This window comes from Epinephelus fuscoguttatus, linkage group LG2, assembly GCF_011397635.1.
Source record: "Epinephelus fuscoguttatus linkage group LG2, E.fuscoguttatus.final_Chr_v1".
Lineage (NCBI taxonomy): Eukaryota > Metazoa > Chordata > Actinopteri > Perciformes > Serranidae > Epinephelus > Epinephelus fuscoguttatus.
The window spans coordinates 46,654,535-46,668,035 of record NC_064753.1 but is presented as its reverse complement, the minus strand read 5'-3'; the positions used below and the strand labels follow the sequence as shown (position 1 = coordinate 46,668,035).

The window sequence follows — 13,501 nt, the reverse complement described above, 5'->3', positions numbered from 1 at the left end:
GTTGTGTTTTAACAAAAGGTCACCAAAGGTCAAGCAATTATTTCTTTAACCTTTATCGGTCTAATGCCAACTTGAGTTTAACTGCAGTCATCCGCTGCCTCCCATGAGCACCAGGCTCCGCTGCTGTTACCAAATTATAGCTGGTGTGAAATTGAGGCTCCTCATGTCATATGCTATAAAATAAATGAAAGCAAAGATAGTTTGGGTTTTTTCTTGGGGGGGGGGGGGGGGGGGTCTTTATAGACACTGGGTAAATTTCATAAAAGACAATATTCCTACTCAGCTGTTTACATGGCTAATAAAAACAAATAACTACCAATATCTCCATTTACATGCAGCCGTGCACACACAGGTTAATGTGCCTAGCATGTCTTTTATCATGTCACAGGATGGAGAAGTGACAGGGCTGGAGCTGTTGGTGCCATTTTGCTTCTTTGCATCAAACTAGGGTTTTTTTCAAAGTTTACCACCAGTGGAGGACTTGATCAACTGCGTGAACACAGCCTCCCTCTTTCATTCATTCAGCCACCTTCTTGAAAAGGTCAGAGTTTATGTAAATCCCAAAACCTGTTAATAGAATAGGTCAGATATGTGTGTGAGAGAGAGAGAGAGAGAGAGAGAGTCTGCTACACAACCGGAGGTGGTAGGGCGGGACTTCAGCGGGTGGCTCGTTCCACCCAATGAGAGGCTGATCTCTGCAGCGAACTTCCGCCCACTCAGACTAGTGTGGACAGTCAAGCGCCTGCGAGTGTACTCACAGGACTTCCGCGGCACTAACGCGCTCGGTGTGTCCTTAGCGTTAATTGTAACAGCCAACTTATTGAAAAATGTCAGGTTTAAATCGAGCTCGGGCCCATAATTACAGTTAATTGGACGGGACGGGACGGGACGGGACGGTCCCGGACATAACGTGCTCGGGCCGGGTCAGGCTGAAGTTTTTGGGCCCGATCTAAGCTCTAACTCACAGTCTGTCTGTGGTTTAAAACTCATCAGTCACTTCGTTGAGTTAAGAACTCTGATGACACTTGGGATGAAGGAGTTCTTGAATACATTTTTTTGATGCCAGAGGGACTCTACAGCGCCTCCCAGAGCTCAAGACCTCAAACTGGCTGAAGAGAGGATGGGAGGTATCTCCCAAGATACTCCCTACTTTCTTCCTTGTCCTTTCTGTAAAGAGCTGGGTCAAGGGCTTTTATGGCTTGCCAACTATTTTACTTGCCATTGTCACAATCCCAGAGAGTTTTATCTTGGATGTACAGTTAAGATCACTGTACTAATGTTTAATAGTTGGAGTGTTTCTTCTTCTGACCAGAAATGTAGGCTTTTCTTTTGCTCGAGCATCTCTAGCCCAGCGTTTAAAACTGTTGACTAGTTTATTTGTATACAACATATCCATGACAACGCACAGAGCTGATATAAACAGGCAAGAGGCCGTGTGTTGCAAACTGCAGTAAAAACCCCAACTGAGACGCATCTTCTTAATGTACCGTGTACATGTCCGAAGACACTCCTAAAACCTGAATAATACCAACATATCTGACATGTCTTAATCGGAAAATTCCACATTCAGGCAAAGGCCTGATTTTAAATATACAAACAAAATATGCTGTATACATGACTCACACTGAACATGATGCCTCACAGTGCATGCAGCCAACTTCATGTGCATAGAACCTAGACATTTGGGAGATCTGCATAAGGTTGAGCAACACCTGAAAGGGTTGATCAAAGAGGACCTGAGTCCACTGGCTGATTCTAGTGGATTTTGTTTTTTCAGGTTCAGATTGTGAAAATGAGAATTTGTGGTCCTATAACTCAGATGCACACAGACCACACAACAGCCTTCATATAGAGATCACCAGTGTTTATCCAAACAGAAAACACAAACCAGGCATGTGTGTTAGTGACCTTTTCTGTTACAGTTGGGTCGTCTTGCGATCGTAGTGTCAGTCACTGACCCAGTTCATTAAGTTGGTGATGGAGTGGGGGGCACAGTGCATATAGTCTGTCAGAAATCTGCTGCAAAAGTTCAACATTTCACAAACACATGGAAGATTGTGGAGGTTCTCATAGGAATGGCTGGACTTCTGGTTGACTTGCATGCCTACATAGAGCCATGTGGAAACGAGGAGTTAATCTGATATTCCCGTCCTCCTTGATATTTTCTACAATTTTTTAATTTTTTACCTAAGGAGCAGGGTGGGATTGGAGAGTAGTATACATACTCTGAGTCTGGACTGGAGATTGGAGTTATATGCTGTTTGTTACCTCTGCCAAGGAGGTTATTTTTTAAGTTTAATTTGTTTGTTGGTTTTTCAACATTCATTCATTCAATTTCCGTGGCCGCTGATCCTGTTAAGAATGGCTGGGGGGCTGGAGCCTATCCCAGCTGACACTGGGTGAGAGGCAGGGTTCACCCTGGACAGGTTGCCAGACTATCACAGGACTAACATGGAGACACAACCATTCACGCTCACATTCACATTTATTGGCAATTTAGAGTCACCAGTTAACCTGCATGTCTTTGGACTGTGGGAGGAGTCAGAGTAGCCGGAGAAGACCCACACTGACACAGGGAGAACATGCAAATTCCAGAGAAGGGCTCACCCACCCCCGGGGTTCAGCAACAATGTTAACCACCGTGCTGCCCATTTTTCAACACCGGGATTATGAAAAACTTCTGGTCCAGATTTCATTAAATTTGGTGGACAGGTGTAGCATGGACCAAGAAAGAAACCACTACATTTTGGAGAGGATCCCAAACACGGGGCGGATACATAAATCATTTTTCACTTTTGTTAACATTGGGAGATAGGGCATTGGCCGGAGGTTTGCGCTCTCTGGATGCCCCTCTAGTTATTTGTACATTCCCATGTGCCTTTGGTTTAGTTGCTTGTTGGCTTTAGATGCCAAACTTTGCCTCATTATTTCTTGCTCTACAACTTCACTTACAAAAGAACTTTATATATTTAGCACCCAAATCTGAAATATATTTATGTTCCTCTACAATTGGAGAGTTGAGGTCTTGTTCATTTGTTACACTCTGGTTTCTGCTGAAGCACCCACAGAATGAACACTGCGTCCGTCTGTCCTCTCTGCAGTGGACTGACAGACCCAGAGAGTGGCGCCAGCAGCAAAGACTCAGTGACAGCACAGTTGGCATGGTAACGAGTGAGACGTGACAGCAGTGATGGCCGACGCTTCGATGGAGAAAGTGCCACAGTCAGCATTTTCTCTCCTCGTCCTCCTCTAACCTCCAGCGATGAAGAGTGCGTAGCACGGAGAGGAGGGTGGTGGTGGTGGTGGGGGTGCTTGTTTGCCGTGTGGATAAACATTCATTTACCTCCAGCAGTCAAACGTGAAGTTAATCAGAGTGATTATGCGTCATAATCATCAGCGTCTTCTCCCGGCCTCCCGGTTGCTCATGCATCGTACTGTAAATGCACTTCCTTCTCACTGCCATCTGGAGTATTCTGCATGTCTGCATCATACACACACACACACACACACACACACACACACACACACAATCTTTCTTATTAACATACATTAAACCACATTGCCTTCACACACATCATTTCTATAAGCACCAGTGTGTGTCTGCTCCTACTGCAGAGGCCTGAGCTCAGCAGCTCTGTACTGCTGCAGGGCGTCAGGAAGATTTCTTTTTATGAGCAGTTATTAATTTCGTTTTTTTATTACGAACACACTGATCGATGTTGTCTGGCTTTTCATGTTTTTTTTTAAGAGTCTGATTTAATGGCGGAGCGTAGACGTTATGGTCATGATATACCGAGGAGGGTTATCAGACGGAAATCAAATGAAAAACAGTTTTATTTCCTTGAACTTTCTTGCAGGTGAACAGAAACTAAATCCAGCCAGTTGTTCTCAAACAGCCTGTTGGGGGAAAATAAAGCACAGGAGCAGACGTATAACTTCACATACATGGTGTGCCATCCCAAAATTAATGGTTTCCAAGGAGATAACCCCCCCCCCCCCCCCCCCCCCTTTTGGGTCACATTATGCCATGAACACACACATGCTTTAATTGACTTTGATTCAGTCCCACTTATAGCTGTCTTGCTACAGTCAGCACTCCTTAGCACACCAAATGTGTATTAATCCGCAGCTGGAAATAGTCCCCAACAAATGTTTCACTTAGTTCTGTTAAATGAAACTGAGTTTTTCTACGGATTTCTTTCACCATGAGCAGAAGGTGTTAGAACATGTCCTGTACATACACACTGTACTGCACAGAAGGCAGGTTATAATAATGTGTCCTTACTTTCCTGTGAACCAATCAGATTGTGTTGATCTTGAGACATGAAAACAGCTACACTTTCTCATTATATAGCCTGGGTGCATCCATTTCCTTTCTACTTTATTTTATTTTGAAGAACTAAGTGTCACACTGTTAAAGCTTTACTTTAATTTTCCTAGAAAACAATACATAGACTCATACAGTTATCACAAACATCACTTATGATCCAATAGAGGTGTGTCGGGGTTTGTTTTACTGCAGACTCTGCCCTCTGCCTGTATTTTCCTATTGTCTGTACAGGAGACGTTTGTAGGCGTGTACCCCCACGGTGCTCAGGTGAGGTTGGGGCTCAATAAAAAGGTAGCAGCCAGGTAGACCGTAAGCAGCAGGCACCCAGAAGACACAGTACCAAAAAATGTAGCGAGGCCAAACACCAAATAAGAGTGAATCTAGGATCGGCTTTTACAAACAGTAACCGCAATCCTGCGTAGTTTATCTTTAAAGTGGACTAGAAATAAATCTATCTGACTGGAATCCCTTAAACTTAAAAACCAAACATTCTCTCTGCCTTAATGTCTTCCTCAGTCTTATTTGCAGGTATCTATTTGTCTTTATCTTTGTGGGTTTTCATGCTGCTCTTGCTATTTTTTCTCTTAGAGTTCTTCATTTTTGTCTACATGAACGTTTTATATTATTTTCAAATTTCTTGACAAACTCTGGGGTGAGAATGAACTTAAAATAACCTTTGACTTTAAAAGCCTTTACAAGATCTTGTCTGAAGTTTCTGTCTAGCTGAATCAAAGTTCAAAGTGAACATCTAGACACCTCATTCCAGCTGAACCCTGCAGCAGTGGCTTCTGTGATTATTACACCTTCAAACAAAGAGGAGGAGGGACTCTCATGTCTCCCAATTTGAAACCAAGTGTGCATATCTCTCTCTTCTCTTCAGGGGAGGAGCTCAGGGGAAAGATCACTGTGCGTAAAAACAAGAAGGACCCTCGCTCACTGTTCGTCACCTTTGACCTCCAAGACAGGAAGCTGACTTACAGCCTGCAATAATGACGGCTGTCACATGGTGCAACATCCAGCAAATATAGCCCACTTTTTAATTGAGCATTCCTGTATTCACATGTCGGAGCAGGATAGAATATAACACTTTGATGTTTCAAATGTTAGGATTGTTTATGTGCCTTGTAATAAAAAAAACAACATATGAGATTTTCTCCTTGTCAGTGTGTTTTATTTGATTACTTGAACATGATCACACATCAGTATACTTTGTTTTTTTTTATTTGCAGGTCAAATGGCAAAGTTAGATTAAAAAGCTCGTATGAGGTCGCGGATACAAGCAGCTGAAATGAGTTTCCTCCGTGGGGTGGCTGGGCTCAGCCTTAGAGATCGGGTGAGGAGCTCAGAGTAGAACTGCTGCTCCTTCGCGTAAATAGGGGTCAGTTGAGGTGGTTCGGGCATCTGATCAGGATCCTCCTGGGCAGACCCAGAACACGATGGAGGGATTACATATCTCATCTGGCCTGGGACCACCTTGGGGTCCCCCAGGAGGAGCTGGAAAGTGTTGCTGCAGAGAGGGACATCTGGGGTGCTTTGCTTGATCTGCTGCCCCTGCGACCCAGCCCCGAATAAGCCGATAAAAATGGATGGACTGATAGGTTAAAATGTAAAGTTTTCAGATGTCTAGTTTGCATATGTTTTGTTTTAAGGGCATTACAGTTAGTGTGTTTCCACGTGGAGCAGGTCACAGCTGCACGTTGAAATGCAGTCATAAAAATGCCATTGAAACAATAGTTAAATGTAACCTAGATGTCATTAAACTGGACTTTTCAATCCATACCTGTGAATAGCCAAAACCACACTTGGCCTACTTAGTGTTTCAGACCACTTTCATCATGCACCATCACGCGCATGCATCACTGTGTCATCCAAACATCCAACAAAAGAAAAAGCACTGAGAGGAACTGGCTGCCAGCTCTTTGTTAAACAGATTGTGTGCTTTTGCCAAGTATTTCTCTTAATCCCCCTCCACGTTCTCCTCCTCATTGTCCTACTTTGAGCTACGTGAGATCTCACCGCGGGCGTCATCCATCTTCCATGAGTTTACTGGGACAATACGAAATGAATTTGAGCTTAAAAAAGGCTGACTGAAGCCTCTTTGCATACTTCATTGAGCAGCTCTGCTTACAATTAAAGATTTTTCCTTCCTTCTCTGCCTGAGATGATGAATCCTGGACTCTGAGGAAGTGTAGCGGCCTGTGAGGAGGAGGAGGAGGAGCAGACTGTGGGGCTGGCTGCCTGTCTTATTGGCGATTTGACATTCACCACTTTCTACTGCTTCAGTGTCCTCTGCCATTATATTAATACAGTCTGGTCTGCGTGCTGACAGCAAACGGGGCTCAAAAGAACAGGCTTTTCTGTGCAGGGAGAGGAAGTGTGTGTATGTTTCTGAAAGTTGTGATGAAAGGAAACTCTCCAGTGGGCTGTAGTTGTGTCTTAAATGCCCTGTCAGCTCTTCAACCACAGTCCATTGAGTAGTTTCATTTTATACCTGCTGTTACACCTGGATGGGTGACAGGAATCTACATAGGATATTTTTTTGAAACCCTAACATGCAGTATTCCTACATCTCTCATGCTGTGTGACATTCTCTGGTCTTTAAAAACACTTAAAAGATTTATATCTTTTTATATAACTGACAGAAACTGTTGATTTTGTGGTGCTTGAAAATCTTCAGTGCTTTCAATTAGCTGTCTGTTAAAATAGTGTCACAGGCAGCCATTTATTTCTGAGATGCATAGTGGAAAACTGCATAAAAATCCAGTTTTTTAATTTTATAAACCAAGTGTGCCTCATAGCTTATGCATAAGGAAGGTTGTGTATCATCTAACAAGTCAAAAATCTGTGCCGCATTTAGCTTTGCTTGTATTTTCCCAAACAGATTCAGATACTTTTACTACGTTTTTAGATGAATAACATTTATTTAGGGCCTTTCTTTGGGCTGGCCCTCGTTTGCCTGCTCTCTGAAAACCTTTTTAAAACTAATTTGTAAACTTAATTGAGTCAGAGCCCTGGAGCTCAGAGAGTTTCGTTTCAAACTAAACCGCTGCATGAAAGGAACAAGCGCCATTTAAAGACTGGCATTATTACTGCAAATACAAAACATGTTAACTGCGTTTTCTGGCAGCAAATGGCCCCTAACTTAAATTGTAAAGGACTGATGATGATGATGATGATGATGGGAGCCGTGGGCCCCTGGATGACCCCCTCCGCTGAATCACTGCTTTCCAGGCGCTTCAGATGGATGCGGCTTCTTATCAGTCAGGCGACAGTGGGAGTGATCAATTAATTACACGCGCTGGTGTAATTAACGAGCACGAGGAGACACCGAGAAACCCCTCCGCGAGGCGGTTAGTTCAGCTCCTCGATCAGGACTTAGTCACTGAATTAAAGAAAGGGAAACTAAAATGATTTAAAGCGGGAAACAAAATCAAGAAACCAGAAGGACCTCTTTATTTATTTATTTATTTATTTATTTAAATTTGTCATTTAAAGGTCCGTGTGATCGGCCACACGTGGTCTTTATTTTGCCGCACGTGTGTTAAACCCTGCAAATCATGTTCTGCGACGCGCTTCTTTACGCGCGTGTGTGTGTATATGTCTGTGTGCGCGCGCTCACTGGCAGTCCGCGTGCCCAGCGCACTCTGGAAGACGAGCAGAAATCAATTACAATTATTCTCTGTTGACAATGTAATTAAAGTCAAGGCGGCGGCTAACACACCCGCTTCAGCCTCTTATCTGCAGCGGACGGAGATTTACAAGCGGAGGGAGAGCAGCGTGCACAGCGAGTGGACGGCCCCGCGTGGGACTGTGCGTGTCCCGGTGTCACAACACACACTGTGACCTGCTCAGCTGGAGCCACAGCGCAGGTTGAAAACACCACTGGACACTTTATTTTCATGAGCCTGTAGAAAAAAATAAGAATTTTAATATTGTTTTTATGTCAGTTTGTTAAAGCTGGGGCCTGCAGGGTTTGTGTGAGTGCATTAAAATATAGTAATATAATTTTACAAAACTATAATGCAGTGCCTTGTTTCAGCTGACAGTTAAACAGGAAAGAGGCGTAAGGGACTGCTCTCTACTTATCAGTTACAAATATTTTTCTATGAGCCTCTCTGACATACTGGCGATACCTGGATGACACTTCCTCCACCATAATTAGATTTTTTAAAACATACACTTTAATGTTTTTACCTTAATAGTTGAAGACAAAATATTGTAGCTGAAAAAGCCCAAGTTTTTCACTCTTCCCGTGCATGCTGGTTTCTTTTTTTGAGCAACTTGAAATGAGATGTTAGCAGAGAAATTATTCCCTGTTTCCTGGCCAGGGACGACAGACGGAAATTAGCTTATAGCTAGCTCAGGTGCCGCTAAGTCCCTGCTAAATAAAACAAACAAATAAAATAAATAAATAAATAAATAAATAAATAGATAGATAAGCCCAGATTTTGTAGATGGTGTGTTAAAAGACTGTTTGAAAATTGAAAATCCAATGATAATTTTTCTTTTTACAGTTTCAAGCTATAATAAATTATGTGATTTTGCTGATTTTTAAAGGAAGCATGCAGGTTTGGAAGGCCTGTTTTGTTTTGTTTGTTTTTTAAACCCAACGACATATATTTAAATAGATTAAAATACAGTAAACGCACAAAATACAACCATTTGAATTTGTACACCCCCCTCCCTTAAGCCAAAATAAAAAACATAAGTCCCTCCCCAGTGCTTAAAAATTATTTAAGATACCTCCCCCTTTTTGCACCACCCCCTCCCCCACATATGTAATGAACAGTCCCTAAAGGAAGCTAATTTAGCTATTTGATATTAAAAAAAAACTACTAAAAATTATTCTGACTATGCTGACATCCCACCAGCCAATGTGTATCTCTAATATTTATAATAACAATTATTATTATTAACATTATCATTACTGTTACTATCATCATCATTATTATTATTATTATCATCATTATTATCATCATCATTATTATTATTATTATTATTATGGGCCTATCTGTCCTATGTTCCTCCTGGATTTATGGCCTGTAACAATAGGCCTAGCTAGCCAAACAGCGCGGTTGCTAGGCAACTATCTGGTTATTTTCGTTAACATATTTCTAATTGGCCTGTCAGGTTTGAGATCAGCGTCCAGTGTGCAGCCACTTTGACTCAACCAATCAGAGGAGAGGGCAGCAGCTAGTTCGCTTTATTAAGCAGAAGTGTTTCAGTGTAGCTGCAAAGTATCGAGAGTCTGAACATTTGAACCTAAATCAATCACCCTCCTGTGTGTGTGTTTGATGTAGTGCAGCCTGTGTGTGTGTTGTGTGATGCTCCTCAGTATGGAGGCCTGAACAGTTTATGTTTTTAAAGTTATTCTTAATTAAATGAGGTCCCCTGTGTCCTTTTAGCTTTGGGATAAGTCCCCTCACACCGGACGTGCAGATGCATTATCCGTTTTAAAAGGAGACTTGGAGGATGGTATGCGCAATGCAGTGTTTTAAAGTCTCCAGCATGGCACCTTTCTCCCCTCCACTGTCACTGCCTCCAGTCCGGGCTCCAGTGGTTGGCTCCGGTTCCTCCTCACACACGTGATTTAAGAAAAAAAAGGCCTCCTTCTTGCGTAAGACTTTAACAAATGAGTAGCTTTATGAAGACCTCGCCCACTTAAAAAAAAATTGATCAATGCTCCTATCGGTGACGCACAAAGAACGTATAGAGCCTGGAGTGCGCCGTGCGTAAAACCTGCCAAGTGGAAAAACTATTTATAGTTCAGACCATTTATAGCTCACAGTCTTTAACAGTCTATACTACCTCTAAAACTTAAGTGTATATGTGTAGGGTATATTCATACTAATGTTTATAAAGAACAGCAGCTTTATTTGATATAACTTAAAACAACAATCTGTGCGTTTTGATCCATAGTCCAGATTCTGCATTCTTGCAGGCCTGAATGCTGATGACGGAAAAGAACAAAGGTTTTTTGTTCTCCTAGAAATCAAAAATGTTGCAGACTGCAAGTGCCTCTGTCCCAGGAGTGGCTACTGTAACAGTAACTGTACCAGAGAAACTCAACTCAGCACAGTGCAAACACTATTCAGCCCCGCGTGCACTCTGATGCATCACATCTTCCCCAGTAAACCTGGAAATCTTCATCCCAAAACGAGCTGCACGTGCTGGCATGGCATGCGTCCGGGTATGTGTGTAAGCACCCTACACACCCCCAGAGACAAGTGTATTAATCAGCTTTGAAAGAGTCCGTCCAACGCTCACGCATGCCGTGCGTAACCAGAACGCACACAATCCACGCACGCACACACGCGCCCCCGTCGTCTTGGCTCCTGTTGTCCCTTTAAAAATCCGAATCCAAGGCCAATGATTTATCAAACTCCTATTATCAAGAAAATGTCACGCGAAGGGCACCTTGCTCTGCACTGACGCAAACTCCGGTCTTTCCCACGGAGCTATAGAAAAGCTTTGCACTTGGTGCTTTGCGCGGCAACAACCAGTCCGCTCCCAGTCCTCTCTCTGTCTTTATACAGCTGCTCCCAGCCTGCCAGCAGACATCTGCACACAATGGTAAGTGTCCTACAACATTTTCTTCACTTTTCCACCTTCATTTTCAAATGTTTAGTGAACTTGTTCTGAGCTTTTTCATGATAATGTCGCACTTTATTTTAAAGGAGTTTGCGCTCGCCGTGGTGCTGAAATGCTGCTGCGTCTCCACATTAGAAACTTTTTCAGCTTCATTCTGTCACCAAACAGCAGCTGTCCTCTCACAGAAGCTTTAAGTCTGAGTTTTTAGAAGTTTAAATGTGAGGGAATGTTTCATTGTAGTCCATGGTCGCACTTTTCCTATTTTTTTTTAATATATTTGTTTTCTATTTGAACAGAAACGATTGAAACCAGATTTTTTTCCCCCACTAATTAACAGCCTAACTAAGCATTAATCAATCATCAGTTTTTTAATAGATCCGCACCCCCCTTTTTTTTAGATACTGGGGGCTTTTCCGGTTGCTTTCCCGCCCCCCTCAAAGCTACATTTCAGGCAGTCATTTGTAATTCTGCCGCCCCGGGTCCGCTCACTGCTGTAACGCCGGTGATCTTGCATGCCTGCCGGGGAGAGCGGAGCCACCGAGAGACCCGCAGCAGCTTGTCTATTGCCCATAAAAATCAGTGGATGTGTGTGGCTGAATGACATGAGGGGGAAATGGGGCGTAAAATTAAAGAATCTTGCAGAAAGCGAGAACTGGAGAAGCAAAGCAACCCCCCCTCCCTCCATCACACACACACACACACACACACACACACACACACACACACACCGGCGCACCCGGTAGACTGAGCTGAAACTATAGAGCAGCCAGAGCCAGAACATGCTGCAGAAAAACGTTGCAGAAAGAGAATTGAGCATTTTTATTCCCAAAGCAGAGCTGGGCTGCAGCAGCCTCACAGCTCCATGGTGTCTGTTGTGTTGCTGATCTGTCACTCCCATGTTCCAGGATTTCTCTGACCAGAGAGAAATGGCCAAACAGCCGGCCAGCGCCAGCGCTCCCACCGGCTACATCCCGGCGCAGCAGCCCGACGGAGCTGCGGGACTTACAACAAACAAACCGGACAACACGGCCGCGTGCCCGCCGCCCGCCCCTCGCCATCACCCGGCGCCTCAGCCGCCGCCTCCCTGCAACGAGAGCAAAACTTTTTGTCCCACGGAAAATAAACCGGGAGATCTGGACAGCAATAAAGCCTATGGGACGTTTAAAAGCACCCCGCCGGCGGCCCCCGGATCCGTGGCCGTCAACTCGGCCTTCAGGAAGGATTCCACCGGCTCGGCCCGCGGGGGGTCCGCCCCGTACGGCGACCCGCTCCGGGCCACTGCAGAGCAGAACAACACCGCGGGCAACTGGACGGCTATGAGCCAGACCACCATCATACTGGGAACAGATGGGAACACGTCTGTTCAGCCCGGCACCGTGGCGGGGGTAAGTCAGCTAAATGAACCGTTTCCTTAACGAAGAGCTGCAGCGGCTGCGTGGAGGCAGGGGCGGTGTGTGGATGTTTCCGTGTGACGCTGATAGGAGAGCTGACTGGATTAACCTGCTGCCTCCAGACAGGGAAGGTGCAAACCCCTGGGAGCTCTCAGCGCCATGCAGAGCCTTCGTAGATCAGTGCTGCTGATGTGTGATGGAGTGAAAGAGAGGGATCCACAGTCTGAGGCTGAGCTGTAGTGTGTAGCTCTTAAAATGTGATCTGGATTGTGTTTTAGTCACTGGACTGTTGTGTTGTAAAGTCCGTCGGATCAATGATTGTGAGACCACAGCATTCACTGATCATTTATTATCGGGGTGTTTTAAACACAGAGAAAATTCATCTTAAATGATAAATATTTCCTTCCTGTCTTGATTCAGGCTGCAGGTTATTCCACAAAGACACAACACAGAGCTTCAGTTTCCATAAACAGAGCAGCTAAATTAATGAGGCCATACATTCTGAGACCAGCATGAGATGAGCAAAAGCTGAATCTCAGCTCCCTAAGGCTGACTGCTTGCATGTAAAGAGCACCACTTTGGGTGGATCCTGAGCTATTTGGCGTCCCTGCTCTGCGCAGCGTCCCGTCCTGATCCCTCTGCACCAATCTGGTGCGCCATCCAAACTTTCAAACCTGCTTATGTCAGCTAAACACCCGGAAACAAAACGAATCATGAATCAGTGAGATGAATGATCAGAGCGCAGGCTGCGTTATTCCTGAATGAAACCATTTGTCTTTCTTTTTTTTAATATATCAACCGATTTCCGGTGATTTGTTCGGCTTGATTTTTGCTCACAGTTACACTGGGTTACATGATTACACACAAACAGGATTCAATTATAGTCTCGCGGTATTTTCGGTGCTCCCTGCTCCCAGCAGACACACTTGGTATGGCCCAGAAGCCCAGGTGTTATCCGGCTGATAGACAGCACTGTATTACACCAGACTGCGGATTGTTTCCAATCCCCCCGCGAGGGCTCCCCCACCCCTCACACACACACACACACTCTCTCACACATTCCCATGCATGGTGTTTGTGCTTAATATTCATGCAGCCTCTTCTATGAATGCGCTCAGATCCTGCGGTGCAGGTGTAATTATGTATTTTTGTTAATATCTGCTCGCATTGTATCAGTGGACCATTAACA

General features: G+C 44.2%; 2 protein-coding genes across 2 annotated transcripts in view; both read left to right on the top strand.

Moving 5' to 3' along the window:
- Positions 1–5,479, top strand: part of prmt3 (protein arginine methyltransferase 3) — a 93,864-nt gene extending 88,385 nt beyond the window's left edge. Inside the window, exon 16 of the mRNA XM_049561773.1 lies at positions 5,211–5,479. Within this exon, the coding sequence (XP_049417730.1) occupies positions 5,211–5,320 (110 nt within the window). The 3' untranslated portion in view covers positions 5,321–5,479. The remainder of the gene's footprint in view (positions 1–5,210) is intronic.
- Positions 5,480–10,748: 5,269 nt separating this feature from the next.
- Positions 10,749–13,501, top strand: part of slc6a5 (solute carrier family 6 member 5) — a 34,305-nt gene continuing 31,552 nt past the window's right edge. The window contains exons 1-2 of the mRNA XM_049562166.1: positions 10,749–10,903; positions 11,827–12,306. Coding sequence (XP_049418123.1) covers positions 10,901–10,903; positions 11,827–12,306 — 483 coding nt within the window. The 5' untranslated portion in view covers positions 10,749–10,900. The remainder of the gene's footprint in view (positions 10,904–11,826; positions 12,307–13,501) is intronic.